This window comes from Camelus dromedarius, chromosome 4 (assembly GCF_036321535.1).
Source record: "Camelus dromedarius isolate mCamDro1 chromosome 4, mCamDro1.pat, whole genome shotgun sequence".
In the NCBI taxonomy this organism is placed as follows: Eukaryota; Metazoa; Chordata; class Mammalia; order Artiodactyla; family Camelidae; genus Camelus; species Camelus dromedarius.
In genome coordinates this window covers 74,782,307-74,802,757 of record NC_087439.1, presented here as the reverse complement: position 1 = coordinate 74,802,757, position 20,451 = coordinate 74,782,307, and the positions used below count along the sequence as shown (strand labels likewise).

General features: G+C 32.7%; 1 protein-coding gene across 2 annotated transcripts in view; it reads right to left on the bottom strand.

The window, feature by feature from the left end:
* Positions 1-357: 357 nt before the first annotated feature.
* PGAP1 (post-GPI attachment to proteins inositol deacylase 1) overlaps positions 358-20,451 on the bottom strand; it is a 70,102-nt gene continuing 50,008 nt past the window's right edge. For both annotated transcript variants that reach the window (XM_064485128.1, XM_010979739.3), the window contains exons 20-27: positions 17,575-17,668; positions 14,820-14,910; positions 13,796-13,993; positions 12,698-12,833; positions 11,182-11,232; positions 10,524-10,711; positions 9,185-9,289; positions 358-8,142 (exon numbers count right to left, since the gene is read on the bottom strand). In XM_064485128.1, coding sequence (XP_064341198.1) covers positions 8,004-8,142; positions 9,185-9,289; positions 10,524-10,711; positions 11,182-11,232; positions 12,698-12,833; positions 13,796-13,993; positions 14,820-14,910; positions 17,575-17,668 — 1,002 coding nt within the window. In that variant the 3' untranslated portion in view covers positions 358-8,003. The remainder of the gene's footprint in view (positions 8,143-9,184; positions 9,290-10,523; positions 10,712-11,181; positions 11,233-12,697; positions 12,834-13,795; positions 13,994-14,819; positions 14,911-17,574; positions 17,669-20,451) is intronic.

Here is a 20,451-nt window from a genome sequence, read left to right as displayed (position 1 = left end):
ACAAAAAATGTCCAAATCATTCTCATGTAATTTGGAAAATAGAGGCATCCAAGAATATATATCAAGTCAGCGTAAAGAAAGTGGAAGTTTGGTCTCTGGGAGAAACATTAACTGTAGAATTCCTTAAAGTAGAATGTGAACCATAAAATGTCCATGAAAATGCATGTGAGAAGCTACAAAATACCAAGTTGGGAAATACTAGAATTTGTCTTGCTTCCAATACTTACCTGTGATATATCATGCCCCATGCTTGAACTTCTGAAATGCCAGACACGCTGTAAAGAAATGATTTTTAAGGGTTCTTCCTGAGATGGTACTGTGGAGTATGTGAACTGGTAAGCAATTCTGCATCACATGTTCTTGTTCACCAAATTTATTGACCATTCAGAACACCAGATTATGACATTAAAAAGAAAGCACCAAAAATTGCTACACATTAATACCTGAGCGGAGACTGAAGGCAAATATTCATCTATTAAACCCGACACCATGTTGAAACACAGATAAAAACAATCACAACACCCTACAGAATACAATAAATAGCACTTTTTGTGAATTACAATCAGTTAAATGTAATAATGTTAATTATACCATACAAAAAATGTGCACAAAATTACACATAAATGTATTTAGTACATCATACACTATACAAAGTACTGGAGAAGATCATGCATGTTTAAATCGAAAAATCTGCAAGGTGACAATCATTTTTCAGTATATATTATAGGACAAGTTCCTTTGCACTGTTAAGTATTGTTACTATGCACTGAATTTTTTTGGATGAGAACAAAATTATCAATTTGCAAATAAATGATTACTGAGTCTATCTCAGCATAACACATAGTTTGTCCTCTATAAACTTTTAACTATAATATAGAAACTGATGCAGGTTGACAGCCATGAATTTAATTTTATTACATACCCTTGCCCAAACTATTTCCATCTCAATTTGACCATGTTTTAAGGAAGGACATGTTTTCTTTCTACACACTTTTAGAGAAACCTGTATTTTTGTCTTTGATGGGAGATAGTGGAGGTGAAATGAGAAGAAAGAAATGGGTTGAGTTTATATTAAAAACTGAAATTGAAAAATTCACAAAAAATTCTGAGTACACAGAGACGTGGGCATCTTTTAACAAAGACCATGAATGTCCTAGGAATGGAATAATCTGTTTTAATAGAAATTATATCCATCATTTTAAATAAGCAGAGTAAATATGCAAGTCTTTACATTAAAACAAAATAAAACAAAACAAAACTGGAGCCAGTTCTCTCTTGATACCTTAAAAATAGGAAGGAAAAAGTAAAAGGGAAAATAATGTTTAAACATATACAACATGAATCTGAGCTTCTGTGTAATTACTGAAAAATCATTATTGGCTAAACTAACTTTATTTGATATACAAATACAAGCCTCAATAATCTAGGGAAAAATAAGTATAGCTCTTAGGGAAGAATTCATTATTCATTAAAAGACAAAAAAATTGTTTTTTAAGATTAACTTTTCCATGTGTAACAAGTTCAGAAGTGCCACCACCTTCTCATAAAATAAATTTATTTTCCGAAATGTTAGCTAAACTTTCATTTTCTACATCTATGAAGTGTAAGTCAATTTTAATTCAAAATGTGAACTCTGGAAATTAAGGGAGACCTCTAGAGCAATAGTTCAGCAAACATACTGACTAACTTTTATTTTACCTTTCTACATCTATGAAGTGTAAGTCAATTTTAATTCAAAATGTGAACTCTGGAAATTAAGGGAGACCTCTAGAGCAATAGTTCAGCAAACATACTGACTAACTTTTATTTTACCAACCTCAAAGAAAAGGATTTGGGGCCGATTTGGGGCCTATTTGAGAAGACCACCCATAATAAGTATGCAGTTATAAAATTGCAGGGCACCCCTTCATTATTTTAAGGCACAGTCTGTTTTATCCCAAATGACTATAAGTTCAAGGTCACAGTGATAATACGCATTCAATTTTGGTCTGGTTTCTCACGGGTATGTTGCTACATTTACAGTCAGTCGTTAAGTTTAAGAAATGGTAATACAATCACTTCAAAATAATATATTGAAGTCACTTTTATATTTTAAAAAATGTAAATATACACTACAACTTCCTAATTTATATACACTAAAATACTGGGTATTTTCCCCCTCTATAGCGGTAGACTATTTCTACCAATATTTCAACAAATACATGTTTGATTATGTAGAAAGCTTGGTTATGTTAAACACAGGCATCTCCTACTTAGGATAAACTTATTCAAAACAAACAATTCATTCCAAAAATGATGTTCGCTGATATGTAGGTCTTGTATATCATCTTTTTAGTAATATCATCCCCACCCCCACCAGATAATTGGATAAACTGTAACTAAATCAAGGTCAAGCATTTTAATATTTGGCTTTCTCTGCTGCCTCTTTACTTCCAAGGCTACTTATGCAAATTGCATCAACATTACTGGGCAGAAAAGGTTAAGTGACATTAAATGATGGGGAAAACTATAACATGAGGGACTGAAATTCCCTGTGAAGATTTCTATAGGAGAAATGAAAGAATTTCAACCAGATAAACACCAGAGGTTCTGAGTCTATTGTATTTCTGCTTTTCTTTCATGAGTGCACTACCATATCAATGTTAACACTTTAGCACTTACGTTCTGATTGTTTTTATATTTTCCTTTAAGATGCATTTTACAATGTTTCCTTTGTTATGTTTACCTCATTGTACTATGCTAGGTTCTAGGGGATAATTCTCCCCTGTGAAACATGATTGTATAAAGGGACTGAACGGAAATGCATTGAAAACAAAAAAATTCCACAGTAAACTTTGTATTACATAAATGAGAGACACTTGTACTAAAAATGATCTGGGCAACAGAATTTAAAGTTTTACAGAATCAATTGGAAGCAAGATTACTTAAGTGATTTCTTCAACTAATTACTGAAAGGTCATTATTGGGTAAACTAAATTTCACCCAATAAAGCCAGAAAACATTATTCCAGAAATTAGCCAAAACAGAATATACTATAAGCCTTATATGTTTTCAAAGAAAAATTAGGGTATGGAATATAAGTTTTGATGATTTACATATTTAATATGTCTTAGATGAAAAATACTGAAAAAATTATTTTTGTTTTAATCCCAATATGGTAAGAAAAGTTCATTGGCACAAATATCTGGAGGTATTTTACAGTTTCATTTAGCTTTGGTGGCAAAGTGTGTTTTGCTAACCATATGAATACAGTTCTATTTTCCAATGTAGAGTTTTACGCTAAAAAATTCAAATGTGTCTTTCTTCCTGAAAAAGGGATGTAAAAAGTCCAATATGAGACAAAACAAGTGCAGCATGAAATACAAAATATGCCTATCACTTAGGCTTTTGAACAGTTAATAGTTCTATGCTTTGTCTATAAATCTTTTACTAGTAACATTTCTACTGTATAAATACTAAAAACCAAAATAACACTAAAAATAAGAGTATATGAACTTAACAAAAATGGCTACTTTTAGACCTCCTAAAGTAAGATTAGGATTCAAATATGCAAACAAATTTACACTAATCAAAATATATCAACAGATACAGTTTTTCGTTAAGTGTTCAAAGTTACAATGTACAGAATGAGTGCAGACTAAATCTGACTCACATGTATCAAGTCCTATACAAAGTCATCAGAAATTAACTGGTTACTTGGTATTTCAAAACACATTTTTGACAGTATAACATGCTGAACACTTTTAGAAAGTACTGTACTTAATTTAAAATTTTTCAACTACAGCAACGCAATCAAGATGTAGCTTAGAATATAATCTAACTTTTGAAAGTGGTATTGCCAGTTCAGGTGTACTGTTATATTTCTACTATAAATGAAATTAGCAGTCTATTCTCACTATTCCCAAATTTTATTCCATTCTTAAAACTAAGTTATCAATATATAAAATTCAGTCATCATGTATTGATGATATAATTTATCAAAAAAAATGTTACTTCTTGAGCATTTACAGTACACATATTTTGATTTGGACTACTGACCTGACTTTTCTTTCCTATCATCCTTATTAAAAGTAAAGAAGGTGAGTAGCCTTACAACCTTTCTATTTCCACAGGCTGTTAAAATACATTGTGAAAGAATGCATAAGTAACATGTATAAATAAGAGTTCAGTACAGAACTTGAAATGTCCATTATTCAAAAACACTGGGATAAAATTTTAGCTTTCAATCATCTATTTCGTAAAAGTATCTTCTACATTTACCTTATGTGGCAACAAGTTTTCTATCTGAGTCTAACTTCATAATACAAAGATAATTTTATTGCTTCCTTTATCCTGGAGGGTGCCATGCTCTCCAAATTGACTTTTCCCCCAAAACTTCCCAAGGTATGTTGTTTCCTATGATATATAAGTTCACAAAACTAAACTACAGAGAAAACAAAAAGTGATGATAAAAAATAATCAACAAATGCCTTAGTCATAGTCTCAAAACATTTTTTTGTTTTTCCCAACTGAGTTTAATAGTTACTAAAATTGCAAATGCAACAATGTAATGTTCTGCACTAAACCTCATAATAAAGCAAGATAATTACATTAATCCAGACCTAATGCTTAAGGTGAAAATATGGGCCAACTGAAATGTCTGGGGATTCGGGGATCAACAACCCTAGTTTCTCTCATTATCTTTGTGTTTTCCCCATTTTTCCCAGAGCTTTCAAGAACTAAACTGAAAATTGAGTTTTATCTTTAATTGAGTTTATTTCCCTTGACTACCTTCTGTAAGAGGGGCTAATGAGTAGTGAGGTGAAAAGAATACACTATGCTGTAAGTGAAAAGACTAAAGAGTTAAGAAAAAGATAATGATAAAGATAACCTCACGTAAGAATGTGTGTTTAGGGGAGATGTGTACCATCTGCATGAGTGATAGGATAATCACAACAAACATCTACTAGACCTACTAGTTGTTTCTTTTTCCTAACTGTATAATCATGTAGATAGTATAGTAATTCAAACAAGAAAACATACTCCATCACAGACATTTGAATTTACCTGATCAAAATATGAAAAAAATTGAAGATTAAGCAATACATGATCAATACATATTGAAGAGAGTTAAAATGAATGTTAATCAGGCACAGATTTTTTTTAGGATTACTGTTTTAAATATTTTCATTCTGGTGACAACCAAGAAAAGAGCTACCAGAACCTTTGTAATTTTTGGCATGAAAAAGATGCTGAAAAAAAGAGCATTAATGATTTTTATCATATTATCTGTTCCAAATTATAACAGCAGCAACTCCAGAGGAGTCTTTAGAAACACTGAAAGTACTCAGGGTTTGTCCTGTCCAGTCCATATTTATCTAGTAATAGAGTCCAGGAGTAATTTTTTATAAGTACAAAACTTACTCTAAACTCAAAAAATTCTAAATAACAATGTTATAACAGTAGAGCTCAGAAGTTTGTTAAATTAGATAACCCCTTACTGCCTATAAACAAATTTATTTTTAGTAACATTGCGAATAAACATGTGCTGTTTTGCCAGCTAATAATAAAGGTTGCAAGCATGGTAGAAATAATGTGTAATTTAAAGACAAAGTATTTCCCTTTTTCCAAGCGACAGAAACATCAGTTTTGCTAATCTTCAGACAGAGGCTACTTTCTCATCTCTGTAGTTATTTGAGTTTAAAGTGCATTAGGACTTGATGAAGACCCTGTCAAAATATGTGTCTGTATTTTATATATACAAAACCCCTAACCACTGTTGTTTATAGTATGTTTAATTAGAACCCTTTTTGTAGTCCTAAAATGAACATTTTGTTGAAAAAAATAAGACTTCGGGACTTCATGATAGCTACACTCACATGAAAATATTTTTGTGAAAATTAGGGTGCCTAGTCTGCTGCTTTAAAAAGCTAACGTACTACTCACAAATGAGAAATTTAAGCTTGTTACATTTTATTCAGCAATGACTAAACAAGGAGACTTAGGTCAAATACACATAATGATTATGGCTGTCAATAGAAGATTCAAATTAATGAATTTTCTTAAGTTCTTTCAGTATATGGACCTAAATTCAATTTCAGAAATAAATGACACATTTAACCTGTAACTTGAAATACAACTATAACAGGGGTGAAAAAAATAGGACACCTATATACAAAAGTTGTTTATGAGTGTCCGTACAGCTAAACCTAGGCAGATGTGTCCTTACTTAACTATATATGTGGTACGTCATGGGAAAGTATATAATCCAATAAATTCTCTTTCCATGTAGATATTGAACACATAGGCATTCTGTATTTTATGCCTTTTGCCACTTCCCTCAAACAAACAAGAGCTTAGTATGCTTGCCATGTCTATTATGAGGCTACCACTTCCCTTTAATGACCTCAGTAAGTGAAAATATCAATACTGAACACGAATTGGGAACGACAACAATGGAATCAAACTTACAACCCTCAGAGATGACAGCAAGACCCTCTTCAACTGATGCCAAAACAGCAAGGACCTGAGGAACAACTGAGAAAAGAAGTGAGGTAACCCGCTACAGGCAGTAAAGCAGGGGTGACCCTCTAGCAGGCAGTAACAGCTGAGAGGCTGTAATGGAAGCCAGATGCAACAGCAGGTAAATGAACCTGGTACTCCAGGACACCCCGGGTACTAACAGGGACACAAGTTCACAGGTGCAGCTGTGGAGTTACTGGGATTTAAGGGCTGTTCTTCAGAGGTTTGGAGTATTCACAGCACACACATGTAAAGGAAGGGCTCTGTCACCTAGGTACACCCCAGCCTGAGTTTATTCTACCTTAAAGCGAAGATACCTTGCTCCATTACCTACCTCCTCTTTTATAGCTAAAAGTGAGCTGAAATCTGAACTGAAATAGAAATGTTACTCTCTTATCAAACAGTAATCACTTTGACAAATTAAGATTCTACTGTTAAACCTAGTGGCTAAACCCTCCAATCTGTTTAGGTATATTGTTTATACTTATGCTATTAATGGGGTAACAGTCTGTCCACCGTTAATCCATTAATAGTATAATATTATACATTGAACGTGGCACTGCATTTGATCATACTGATTCCTTTCACAGTGGATAAAACTGCCTATCTAGAGTTTTTTCTGACCACTGGAATTTAATTATTTTAACAATCCATCATGACCCGAGGCACTTTTGGCAACCATGGGGTCAATGAATTAAAGAAAATGGTATAGACACTGAACAACCGAACTGCTCCAATGCCAGTAAGTAATATCTATGAGAATTTTCTTTACATTTAGCAATTGATCTTTTCAATAGTCTCCTGATACTCACTAAGTATACAAAGTAAGATTCTTATTTGAGAAGTAACAAGAAAATTTCACTAAGTTTTGAGTTTGAATTGTTTCTATTCATCAATCTTGCTTGGTTACCAAGAAAACATGTCTCCTTAGAATTGAAAGTTCTATTTTCATAGATGTAAGAAAACAAAATGACTACTTTGTTCACTGCAGCTGTCAAAAAGTAACTATAGACTGTAGCTATTTCATTTCTGAGAAACCAAACAGTTATAAATTTCATTAACCTTTTAAGACTTTTTTTTCCCAATGTGTATACTGTAGCAAATACAAAATAACCCACTTTTCAGAAGAGAGTTTGATGAAATGAGCAGAATGCTTGAGGTGAGAATACAAATGTTACATTTACTGAGTATTTAGAAAACCCCTGGCATGGCCAGTCAAGCAGACTAGCTAATACACAGAGGAGTCCTCAAAGACAGTGGCCACCATATCTTTTTTACTAATTTTTCAAAAATGACTAGTACACAGATGTCACATCACAAAACAAAACCATGCGTCAACTACTTTCCTCAAGCATTACAAAACTAATTTCCTATCTTCAATATTGTAAAAATAGACTCGTCTTCTCCAAAGGATCTTGCTGTCTACATTGATGATCTGTACGTTCCCACTTATTACTGGCCCTAAAGGCAAAAATCATCTTTATCATTCCTTAAATCCAATCTTACATAAAGTTGCATAATGCATGGAGTAAAAGTGGAATGAAGACAAAGCATGGAACCCTGTATAAGTGTGCCGACCCAAAAGCAATCACACCAACAGCCAGAGGAAGTGGAAACTGTGAAGTAGTCTTCAATAATTTACTGTAAAGAGACAGAGAAATACATTATAATGTGATCTACACTGTGAGCAAAAACTGAATTATGTCAATCTTTTATAGTTTTGAGAAAGTGTTCTAAGTGATTTTAGATGAAATAATTTTTCATATAATGAGTTTAATTGTCTGTAATTTTACAAAGATCAATACAAGTCAATTTTGGCCACAAAAGAGAAAAATATTTCTATTAAGTGAATAACCAGTTTTATTCAGTCTTTTAAATTTTAACAATAGAAAAATACTAGTTGGACTATTACTCAGCAATTCTACCTCTAGAAATTTATCCTAACAACAACAATGACAAAATCAATAATGTTTACTATGACGCAGCTATAGAAATATTTATTTTCACCATAATTAATAACAGCAAAAAACCTCAAGCAAATAAGGAACCATCCTTAATTCCTAACAGGAGCGTAAGACAAGACACTAAATATTTTTAAAAGACAAATACTATCAGGAAAGACTATCATCTTTTTAAACAGAGAAACTAAGGGGTTAAGAAACTTACCTAAGGACACAGAGCCCTAGATTTAAACCCTAGGTCTGCCTGATTTTAGAGTATCTGCAACTATCTGCCAGAATCAACTGAAAAAAGCTCCCAGAGCAAATAACCAGTCAATGAAAAGTAAAGTTTTATTATGAAAAATTAAAAACATAAGTACATTAATAGTGTAATAAACCTCATATGTACCCATTACCCAGCTTTAAAAATTGTCAAGTCATGGCCAATATTACTTCACCTATATTACTACCCACTTCCACTCCTGTAGCTTTGGGAAACAACCTTTAGATATCATATCTTTTAAGGGTTAACTTAAAAAAATATTAAATCCTAACAAATAAAACTCATAATTAAGAAAACAAATATATGTACACATAAACTATATTTGCATATGAACTATAATTACTGTTATGGCTTTACCTTTAGGAACAGTCCAAGTAATTAGGAACAAAGAGCATGTTTCAGGTATAAAAGAATGATAAAAACTAGGCATAGATGTGAGAAAAAGTTCAAAATATTATACCTTGATTTTATTGAAACAGTGTAAGTATTTCCAAGAAGTGCCATAGTTGGAATAAGGATAAATGCCAAAGGTTTGCATGGATCAGGACTAAGTTTAAAGTAATACCTATGTCAAAAAGAAAAAAATAACACATAAATCAACAAAGCATACCCAATCATTTAAAATTATCAGTTAAATCAAATAAATTTCAAACATTCCAGTAGCAATATGGATATAAGAGAGCTCTCAACAGCTCAAGAAATCCTTGATAAATAAATTTTGCTCTACATCATCTTTATTCTCTAGGTTTTATATGGAGAATTATGTTCAGGAGCTAAAGGAAATAAAAATACCCAATATGAAAGCACTTTCTTTTTATAATAGGTATACACCTAAAGAGTCATTTATAAATAATATATTTATAAAACAGATTATTTAAAATATATTTAGGCTGGTCTATTTTAAAAAGACGAAAAAGATGAAGGTTTACACAAAGTAATTGTCCCTTATCTTTTTAAAATCCAAATTCTTAATTCTTGCATTAACAGTGAGATAGCTACAGCCTTTCAGAATCATAAATTTGTGCCTCAAGTAATTTTCTCCCAAATCTGTGAACAAAAATCTGGACTGTGATTAAAATAAGGGACAAAGGAAGGATATTAACATCTAGTAACCTGTGATTTAATTTATTGAACTTGTTTTGATTTTTGTCGACTGTTCAAAAAAAATTTCAATATTTAGATAATCAGAAAGTTTTACATCATTTCTAAAAACTACATTGAGCAGGGGTTAACTATTAACTAGATGAGGTGGCTTTTTAAAAAAACAATTAACCAATAACTAAATATTCTAGAAATAATCTTGGAGGACATTTTTAGGTTCTCACTTAACCTAGTACACTTACCAGGTAGCAAAGCAAATGAGAGTTTTCAGTAGTAAAACAGCTGATTATTTATTTTCGTTCAATGTATAGGACACATTAGAACAGGACACACTTCCTTATTTCTAATATTTTGAATGTAAGCATTTTTCTTCCCCCCAAATTTAAGAAAAAATAAAACTGATCATGAATTGAAAAATGCATAAAGCACTATCATTGTGAATACCTTTTCACATTATTTCTAGACTCAAAGATGGTTAAAGGTAAATTGAATAAAATACAATTCCTTATTTTGGGGGCAGGTTTTGAGAGAGTTTGTATTCTCATAGAACAGAAGAAATATGAAGATGCTGAAAATAAATTTCAGGTGACAGCGCCTTGTTCTTGAGAAAGGTTTATGAATGATTAGGAATCTAGGAAGTTTCTACTTACAGTTATTGTTTGAACTAAATAAAGTATAATTATATAAATAAAACACACCTAAGGTTCTTTAACCAGTAAATTAAAGATGGCATGCTGAGTAACACAGTCCATGTTAATAAGTTAATCACAGTGCTGTGCATGCGAAGACTGTCTTCAGCATCACTGGCAGATAAACGAAGAGGATGTGCTGTGGAGTCTTTGTGGTGATTGGACTTTTTTTCACTTCTTCTAGAGTGTTTGGGATTCTATAAAGCAATAAAGTAAGAATAGCAAGATAGTAAGCAAAATTAAAGACTATTTTTTTTTTTAGAATCATACTCAGTTACACCTAACAGCTAAATAAATACATTTTTCCATTACCAAATTGATGTAAAATACTGAAATTATCTTGTTTAAAAGTACTTTAAAGCCATTATCAGTTATAAAACTTTTATTCCTTTGATTTGCTATTTCCACTACTGAGTATACTCTAATCACTTAAAATAAAATTTAAAAGCTAATTTGTAATAACAAAAATAAGTACTGACAAAGATCAAGTTAAACTTAATCTATTTTAATATTCATTGGGTTCACTTTTCTTAAAGTTATTTAAATTCACAATACCTTTTAAACACTATAAAATCCTAACCTTTTATTTAAAAAATGTCCAAACTTTTATATTTTCCCCATGTTCTTTCATACTACAGTGATGTACAGTTTTGAAAATAAAACTTACCACAGTCTGGCTATTTTTAAAAGTTGTTAGGCTGGCTTGCAAGTGAACAACCTATGAAAAAGAAATGACCTTAATTTTACTTTTATTTTGGAACAAAAGAATAATCATTTTTATTGAAATTGAGAAGCACTGTAATTTGCAATTTAAAAAAAACAAACAATTTTTTTTTGGTAAATAAACATTCATTTAAACACATCCTTTTAGAAAAGGTATATAATAACTACATGTGCTTGCTATCATGGATTACAAAAATAATGCATACTTCCAGAGTACACTGGGGCCGGATATAATGCTATATACCTTCTACATTGTGTAAGCCTATGTTTGCATGGTGCCTTGCTAATGCAACTTAAAGTGTCATGTGAGTCAAAAATTTGATTATATTCAGCATAATATAAAGAGTTTAACATGTTTTATATATTCTAAATCTTTGAAAATCTGAACTCAGTTATATAAGGTGGTAAAATGTTTGTAAGAACCTGAGAAAGTCTATACATTTATTAGATTTTCTTAAGTATTTGAGAAAGTCTTGCTGATTGTACCAATTGTCTGAAATACCCATTTAAAAAAACTAAAAATATAATATTTATAAATCAAGTTATATTTATAAATCAAAGTAGATCTAAGTAGTTTTTATCTGATGGACTTATTTTTCTTTTGAAAACTGAAGTAATCTATAATGTGTATGTATTAGTGTTAAATGCAGGTGTAAACAAACCTTTGTTAAAAAAGGAAAAAATATAAACAAGGTCCTACTGTATAGCACAGGAAACTGTATTAAATACCCTGTAATGGCCTATAACAAAAAAGAACATGAAAAGGAATATAAATGAATCACTATGCTGTACACTAGAAATTAACACAACATTGTAAATCAATTATATTTCAATTAAAAAAAGAAAGACCAAATGGTAAAAAAAGAGACAGTTTAAAAAAAAAAAAAGGAAAAGATTATCTCTTCTGGTATCAACTGCCTCTACGTAAAATTAATGCGGAGAATGGCAGCTGTATAACCTAGAACTTCTGACAAAACTGTCAGCCTTCTTTGGAAGTGTTTTTCATTTCCTCAGTGAAATTATCAGCTTAATTATTTTTATCACTGTCTTGTGATTCTTCAGCAAATTTGCAGCATTCTACATCATCTCAACATGACTGACAGCTTGATCCCACTGACATAACTTTTTGTTTTGTCTATTATCCATGTTCAAAGGCAGATGTGAATAAAAACTGTTCTAGTAAAACGTTTTTTAAAAAGTTAACATTACCTGCCAGAGCATGAAGCAACCTGAAACAGATTATATCTCCTCCCTTCCCTTTAACTAAGAAACCCAACTCAGATTAATAACTTCAGTTCTTCAGGTAACTATATATATTTGAAATAGTTAAGATGTTAAAACACCTTTACACTTAAACTTGTTATATAACAGGTTACTGTAGCAGCAATCACAAAAAATTTTAACACCTATGCCTGCCTGATACAAAGCTCAGCCTATCTGCCATTACTGATTTGACATACCTTACACACATAGTAAAGATAAGTAAGAAGTATGGCAAATGCTCCACAAGTTGTCCAACTAACTATGATTAGAACAACTGTCAAAATGGGCAAGTCTGGTGATATTATCTTGATATCTTTAGGAAGTTCAGAAGGCCTGGAATAACAAAAGTAAAGCTTTCAAAAGCATTTGACAATTATTTATAATTACATATAAGAAGAAAACAATACAGTGCTCTGCCAGTCTTTCTTATTAATATGCAAGTATTACTATAAGGTAAACAATAAGATTTTTTAAAATAAAGGTGAGGGGAGACACATATTTGTAAATTTTATAATACACTGTGATAGCTCCTCTCTCATTTAGATACACTATGGGTGATTGTACAAAGGAAGAAACAACACTGTTAAAGATAATCAGTAATTATAGGTCCCCATGTCATACATTCCTGATCTTGATAGGAAAGGAACCGTTTCTCTATTTCTTAAAGTCTCGAGGTCACTCAGCAATGTGATGGTGTTAATGCCAGAAGCACTTCAGAAGGGTAGAGGAAGCAGCATCACACCACAGTCCCCTCTGTGACAGTAAGTTATGTAACGTGTGTGGCGAGGAGAGGTAAAGGAAACTAGATCACTGGTTTACCAGAAAAGCCTACCAGTAACTTCAAACTGTGTCTTTGCACCTATGATAAAACTCTAGGCAATGTTTTTTTTGGAGCTCTTACATATTTCATCTAATCTGATCCTTGATTGGAGTCTCTTGCTCTCTGGTCTGATTGAAAATCAGCATATAAAAGCATTGCCAGAGAAACACTTTCTCCTTGGAAAGAGTTACAAGAGTGAAATTTAAAAACACTTGTGTAATCTGTCAGGCCTTTTGGATTAACTCTTGAGCACTAAGGTCAAAATCAAATGTAGCATTTAACTTGAAATAAATGATCATCTATGACAGAAACATAACTTTGAGCACTAATCCCGTGTTTTGCTAGGTATACATTTTCCCTTAGAAATTATAGTTTAATTACAGTGAAAGCAAATTAAATTTTAAGGTTCCCTATCAGATTACATTTTTTCCTTACTTAAGAGCAATAAGAAAGCTTTTAGTCATTCATCCTTTACCTTTTCAAAGCTAGCCACAATGAAGAAAGGAGTCTCACAGATGTAGAAGAGAGAAGGCCACCCCAGTAGGCAGTACATGTTCCAAACAGAAAGAGAATCAAGGACACAAGGGGGAAACACATACTCTGACTAGTTAAAACGATGGCATCTAATTCTGGTAACAATAGCATATCCCATAATTCTTTAAACCATTTATATCTGTGGATAAAAGAAAACATAAAAAAAAGCAAACAATACAATAAAAGCAAAAAAACCCAACAATTGTCATTCAAGGATTTATTATTTGAGGTGTTTGACCATTCAATCATTAGAGCCCCTAAAGTCCCACGATATTTAATTTATAATTATACTAAAAAAAGAAACTTCAGTTCCTTGTAGGGAACAAGTGAGTCTGCTGATCTTCAAGGATCTGAGTCCTAAGTCTCAATGAAGCTTTACCACTCTCTATTGACCCTTGTAATGAAGTAATAAGTGGCCTTTTTTTAAGTTAGAAAGCCAATAGCTAGTTGTAGACAGAGGGAAAGACATCTAAATAATGTCTCTTAACCAAAAAACCCCCAAAAAACCAAACCAAACAAAAAAACCACCCAAAAAACAATAAATTAAGAATGCAACGTTAAGTAGGGTAGAGAGATCTAAAATATACTTTGTATGGAAAGTAAGAAAAAGTGTTCTGAGGCACTGTTTCATCTATATCCTATGACGTTTTGTGTCCATAAATCCGGGATACCCAAAGATCATGGACCACATACATTCCTTTGCAAATGTTAAAGGTATTTAACTGGTATAATGACAGCATAAGTTTAGACTGATAAGTAAGTTCAGTAGTTACTTTTAACATGGTTAAACTCCTGAAGTAAATGCTGATATTCCTATTAGGCTTTTGCCTAAGAGAACAATTTCATTTAGTAAAACAAGTTTATTGCCATATTCATCTGAAAATTTATATTCCATATTGAAGCCAAAAATAATATTTTACATATAAAACAAAATTAAAATCATTATCATAGATAATAAAACTTACCCCAACAGAAACTTAGTCATAATTACAAAAGGATCAACTTTGTATGGTTTGGCTTCTTTATCCAACATAGTAGCATATTCTAAGCAATGACCTAGTGATTTAAAAAAATTACATGTAATAGAGAATTCACAGTAATTAAGTACAAGACATGTTATATCCTGCATTGTTTGTAAGAGCAACATATTTCATGTCAGACAGAAAGCAAGGATCTTCATTATATCACAGAGACTCCTCTCAAAAGATTAAAAATTATTCTAATTCAGTGGTTCTCATACAAGAGTACACATTCAACCATTTGTGAAACAAATTCAGGAAGCCAAGGCTGAAGTTTCATCATCTGTACTTTTACAAAGCTCCATGGGTTATTCTGTAAAAAACAGTTTTACTGAGATATAATTCTCCTATCTAAAAATTCACCCACTTAAAGTGTATGGAATTCGGTGGTTTTTAATATATTCACAAAGTGTGCATTAACCACCACAATTCAGTCTTAAAACATTTTCATTACTCCCAAAAGAAACTGTTCCTCTTAATTGTCACCTCCAATGCCTCCCCATTCCTAAGCAACCATTAATCTACTTTCTGTCTCTGTAGACTTGCTCTGAACATTTCATAAAAAAGGAATTGTATAATATGTGGGCCTTTGTGACTGGCTCTTTTTACTTGGCATACTTCCAAGATGCATCTGCTGTAGCATATATCAGCACATTTATTCATTTATCAGTTAATGGACATTTTGGTTTTTTCTACTTCTGGCTATTATGAATCGTGCCCCTCTGAACATCAATGTGTAAGTTTAGTGTGGATGTATGTTTTCATTTCTCTTGGGTCTACACCCAGACTGCTTTCCAAAGGAGCTATGCCATTTTACATTCCTATTACCAGCTGACTAAGGTTCCAATTTCCCCATGTCCTCATTAACACTTGTTATCATCTATCTTTTTTTATTATAGCCATTCTAGTGAGCACGATTTACAATACAAGTGACTTCTGATAAGCACCTTTGGTTCAGAACCAATTTTTTTTTTAACTTTTTAAATTGAGTTACAGTCGTTTTACAATGTGTCAAATTCCAGTGTAGAGCACAATTTTTCAGTTATACATGAACATACATATATTCATTGTCATATTTTTTTCGCTGTGAGCTACCACAAGATCTTGCATATATTTCCTTGTGCTATACAGTATAATCTTGTTTATTATTCTGCATATGCCTGCCAATATTTACAGATCTTGAGCTCCCAGTCTGTCCCTTCCCACCCCACCTCCCTTGGCAACCACAAGTTTGTATTCTATGAGTCTGTTTCTTTTTGTATTTATGCTCTTTTTTTTTTAGATTCCACATATGATATTTTTCTTTCTCTTTCTGGCTTACTTTACTTAGAATTACATTCTCCAGGAACATCCATGTTGCTGCAAATGGCGTTACGTTGTCGTTTTTTATGGCTGAGTAGCACAGAACCAATTCTTTAATAAATTTGAGACACAATCCCATACTTAAATCCTCTAGATTAACCAATATCATACATCCCTGTGGTTTCTGTGGACTATCTAGACATAAATCCTAAATGTCTGAAAATCTATTGTCACTTGAAACTAAGAAGAATGAGGCATCTTTCAAACTTGGAAAAAAATTATATTCAAGTATAGTTGATGTCATATTGTCAGAATAATCTTTTAAAAGATTGGATCTGAGCAGTTCACACTGAATGTTGCTTCCTTCTTCCTGGAATATAGGTTAAATCAGGTTAAAATGAACACTAAAGGCAGACTTAAACTGCAGAAAGTCATTGAAAGGAAATGAGGAACTGTGGAAGGATTTGACAAGATGGGAATGGTAGAGGGGATTTCTGGACTGCTTTTACCTGCTTTGGCCGACTCTCTTTTCCTATCTGTTGTCTCCTCTTGCCAAGCCCAGCAAGCGTGTGAGGCTCGCTGTTCTAACTGCTACACTCTAGAGAGGGCTTTGTCCAATGTACAACATAGTCTCCATTTTCTTCTCCAGATCCATTCTCTACCCTTTACTTTGCTCTGAATTCTGGGAGGCTGACTTATGGACTGGCTTCTGGTTGGGTTCAGTGAGTGAGAGGCAATGGCAGATAGAGGACAGGAGGAAATCAAGTTAGTGTGTTTATCTCCCTGCCTTCTCCCTGCTGAGCCACAGGCTGACAGTAGCTGTAGCATTCCTGGACCCAAGGCTCAGCTGCAGTACTGCTGCCCTCTCCTACAGCTCTTAAGGTTTGCTCCCTCCCTTACCCTATCACCTAGGAGGACTAGATGGCTCTGCTGCTAATCTGGTACTTCGTTTCTTCCTGGTTTCCCTTAACCCTACACATACCTTTGAAACAGCCCCTCTGTGTAAATTCTTGATCGTTCAGTGTACCTAAATGATGCAGCTGATAGAGCCCAAATATTACACTGAACACCTACTCTGTGCTTGGCCTATGTTAGGCACTGGGAGTAGAATGGCGTGGACAACAAGATCCCCAACAAGCTTCTATCCCTTAAGAGAGCCTCAGCACAGAGGGAAGAAACTTTACAAGGGTATAAAATGGAGAAAACAAGTAAGGAATTTTCTTGGGAATTTCTTAAAACTTTGAGGATCTCAAATCCCTGTAAACTTGAGAGAGAAGGGTCGGGAATTTTCAAGAAATTGACGTGTCTTTATCAGCCAGATGTAGGATAAAGAAGTAGTAATGAAGCACTGAGGAAGGAAGGAAGGAAGGGAGGGAGGGAGGAACAGGAACATTCTTACCTGCTGAGAAAAGAGAGTACAGCTGTCCTCCATAAGCAAGAAGGATACTAGATATAACGTAAGCAGGAAGCGCTCCACCGTGAAACCTGACTACCTAGAAAACAGGCACATCAACGGGCAACTTCTGAATATTCATTTTCATGAAATAAATGTACTTTCACGTGAAATAAAAATGTTGTTCTTCACTTCATGCATTTCCTGACTAGCCACAAAGACATCTCCAGTAATGGGTATCAAAATTCTAAGTAAAATAAATGCTAAGAATATATGGCCTATTAGAATCATGTTATCTGAATTTTTCATCAAAGGCATAATATTACAGACAATATATAATTGTGTAGCATATGCTACAAATTCTTTTACAAGGTGCATTTTTGAGCATTTAGTATGTTCCAGGTATGACACTAAACATCTTATATGCATTATCTCACGTTCTCCTCCCAAATATCCTTTCATGAAGTTCTTATCCCTATTTTACAGAGAAATTCAGGCACAGGGAGCCCAAGTAACTTGCACAATTAAAATCATAATAGACAAGCAAGTTAGTTACTTGTTACCTCTCTTTGTTCTCATGAGTAAAACAGGGACAATAATAGTACTTACCTTATAGATGGTTTTAAGGATTAAACATGTTCATTTGTGTAAAGCATTTAGAATATTAAACTCGAACGTGATAAGCTATCGAATATATCAGCTGCTGTTATTAGGCTTTTATGTCCTTCACTGTCTTTGGAAATCCTGTAAAATGGGACTTAACTCAGACCCTACATTTATGACCATTATGTATTAGCACCTCAAGTCATTCTATCAGCTGATCCAATCTCTGTAAAAAACATACATACAACAAAAACATAGTGTTAAGTTCTTGTTTTAATGTTTAAAGTAATTAAAAAGGAAATTACTTTAAAGCATGTTCTCCGATCCACAGAATGTTTTAGAAAATGTACAGACTCCTCTGTCAATCTGATGAAAGCTATGGAAACACATGCTTACACAAAATGTTATGTAAGATTTCAGCAAGTTTAAGGTCTCCATGAAGCTCCTCTGGATTTCCAGATTAGAACTGAGGTGAAAGACAAAAAACTTAAAGCTCGTACTCATGATTTATATTTTGTAGCTTTGAGTGGAGGGAGAGAAGAGCTGAGTAAAAGGAAAAAGTTATTTTCTACCTATTACTGAATGGTACTGCTTGCTAATGACATGCTAGGAAATACACAGCACAGAGCATCAGAAGAGTTAAGTGGCCTAACAGGCTCAGAGCCAGGGTTCAGGCTATGCCTCTCACTAGCTCTTTGCCCTTGGACAAGTTACTTTACCCCCCTCCCTAGGCCTTTATCACTAAAATGGAGACAAACAGCACTTATCTCACAGGAAGCTTAAGGCTTAAGTGTGTCCATTTTTGTAAAGCATTTACAGCAGTAACTGGCACAAGCAGGTGATCAGAAAATATTTACTGTTATTATTAACCTTTAATACCCTTCACGGTCTTTAGAAATCTTGTAAGAGGTCCTACACAGAGCATGCTGAACACAGAATTTCTCTTTAATATTGTCATTGTTATGAGTATTAAGTATTATACTGGCCATAGATACAGAAGTCAATTATAATCTGGCCTCCATGGGCCATATTCAAACGGCAGACGTGCTTCATTTGGTTTAGTATTTGGCATTAATATTTCTTTACATTTTAAATTAGATGTCAACATTGAAAAATTAAAATATTTTATCTAAAAATCCAGACTTCCAGTTTCACTTAAAATCTAAAGATTGGGCAATATTGGATTCCATTCCTATACAGACATGATTTACTAGAGTTTAAATAATTCTCTTGAGAAAGTAACTTTCAGTTTATTTTTTGTCCTCTTTTTCGTAAGAATAGACAGACTAAAGAATATGTAAACATATTTTTCTCTTTTCTTTCTCTGAAAAAATATTAATTTTATGAAAAATTATCTAATCAAAGGATAAAGATTCTCTCAAGTGGTTTCTCTTTATTCCTCTTCCCAGTCTTCTTTGACTGAATTGGTGACATTGAAAATACATACCATTTTTAAAAGACAGATAAGATACATAAAACTTAATTCATTCTCTTACTGTTCTCAACCTAAATTTTTAAACAAATTCAAAAGGAGAGCATCTTATTATCTTTCCAATAATTTGAGGACTTAACTCAGTTGCCACAAATTCTTTAACACTCACACATCCTCATTTTTTAGAAAAAAAATTCCATGTCTAAACAAGAGTATTAGTCTGTTTTTCTCTGGTTACATATAATTAAACCTGACTGTAGAGTATCAACTAACTTGCCTTTTCTTGTCACTAATCTGAATTATGAGCCCAGGGATGATACAGATGAGAGAGCATGTTATATCAGCAGCTGTAACACCATGTATGGCCAAATGTCTTTTGGACAAACTAAAAATACCATAGCATGAATTCTTCACCTTTATTCCAAGAAATAAGTTTTCTTAATAATTGATCCTTTAACATTTTAGAGTATTTATTAAACTATCCATGATGCTATTTTCCAACTTATAATAACATTTAATCTTCTCTTTCTAATGTAGCACAAAATTTTTACAAATTAACTTAGAATTTTCTAATGTTCACAAATTTAATGATAATAACAATCTATTTCTCACCAGGTTGTTGTGAGGATTAAATGAGATAATGCATATAAAATTTTTGATTTAATTTTAACTTGTGAGTTTCATCATAATTATAGAATTAAATGACTTAAAAATCCTGTTATGTCTAGATTATAAAACATAACAGACCAAAAAAAAAAATAAAAGTGAATGTAATAAAAGGCAACAAAATTTTTAGTGAATTTTAAAATTATTTCTCTTATTAGTCAATATCTATTTATGTCCAGATT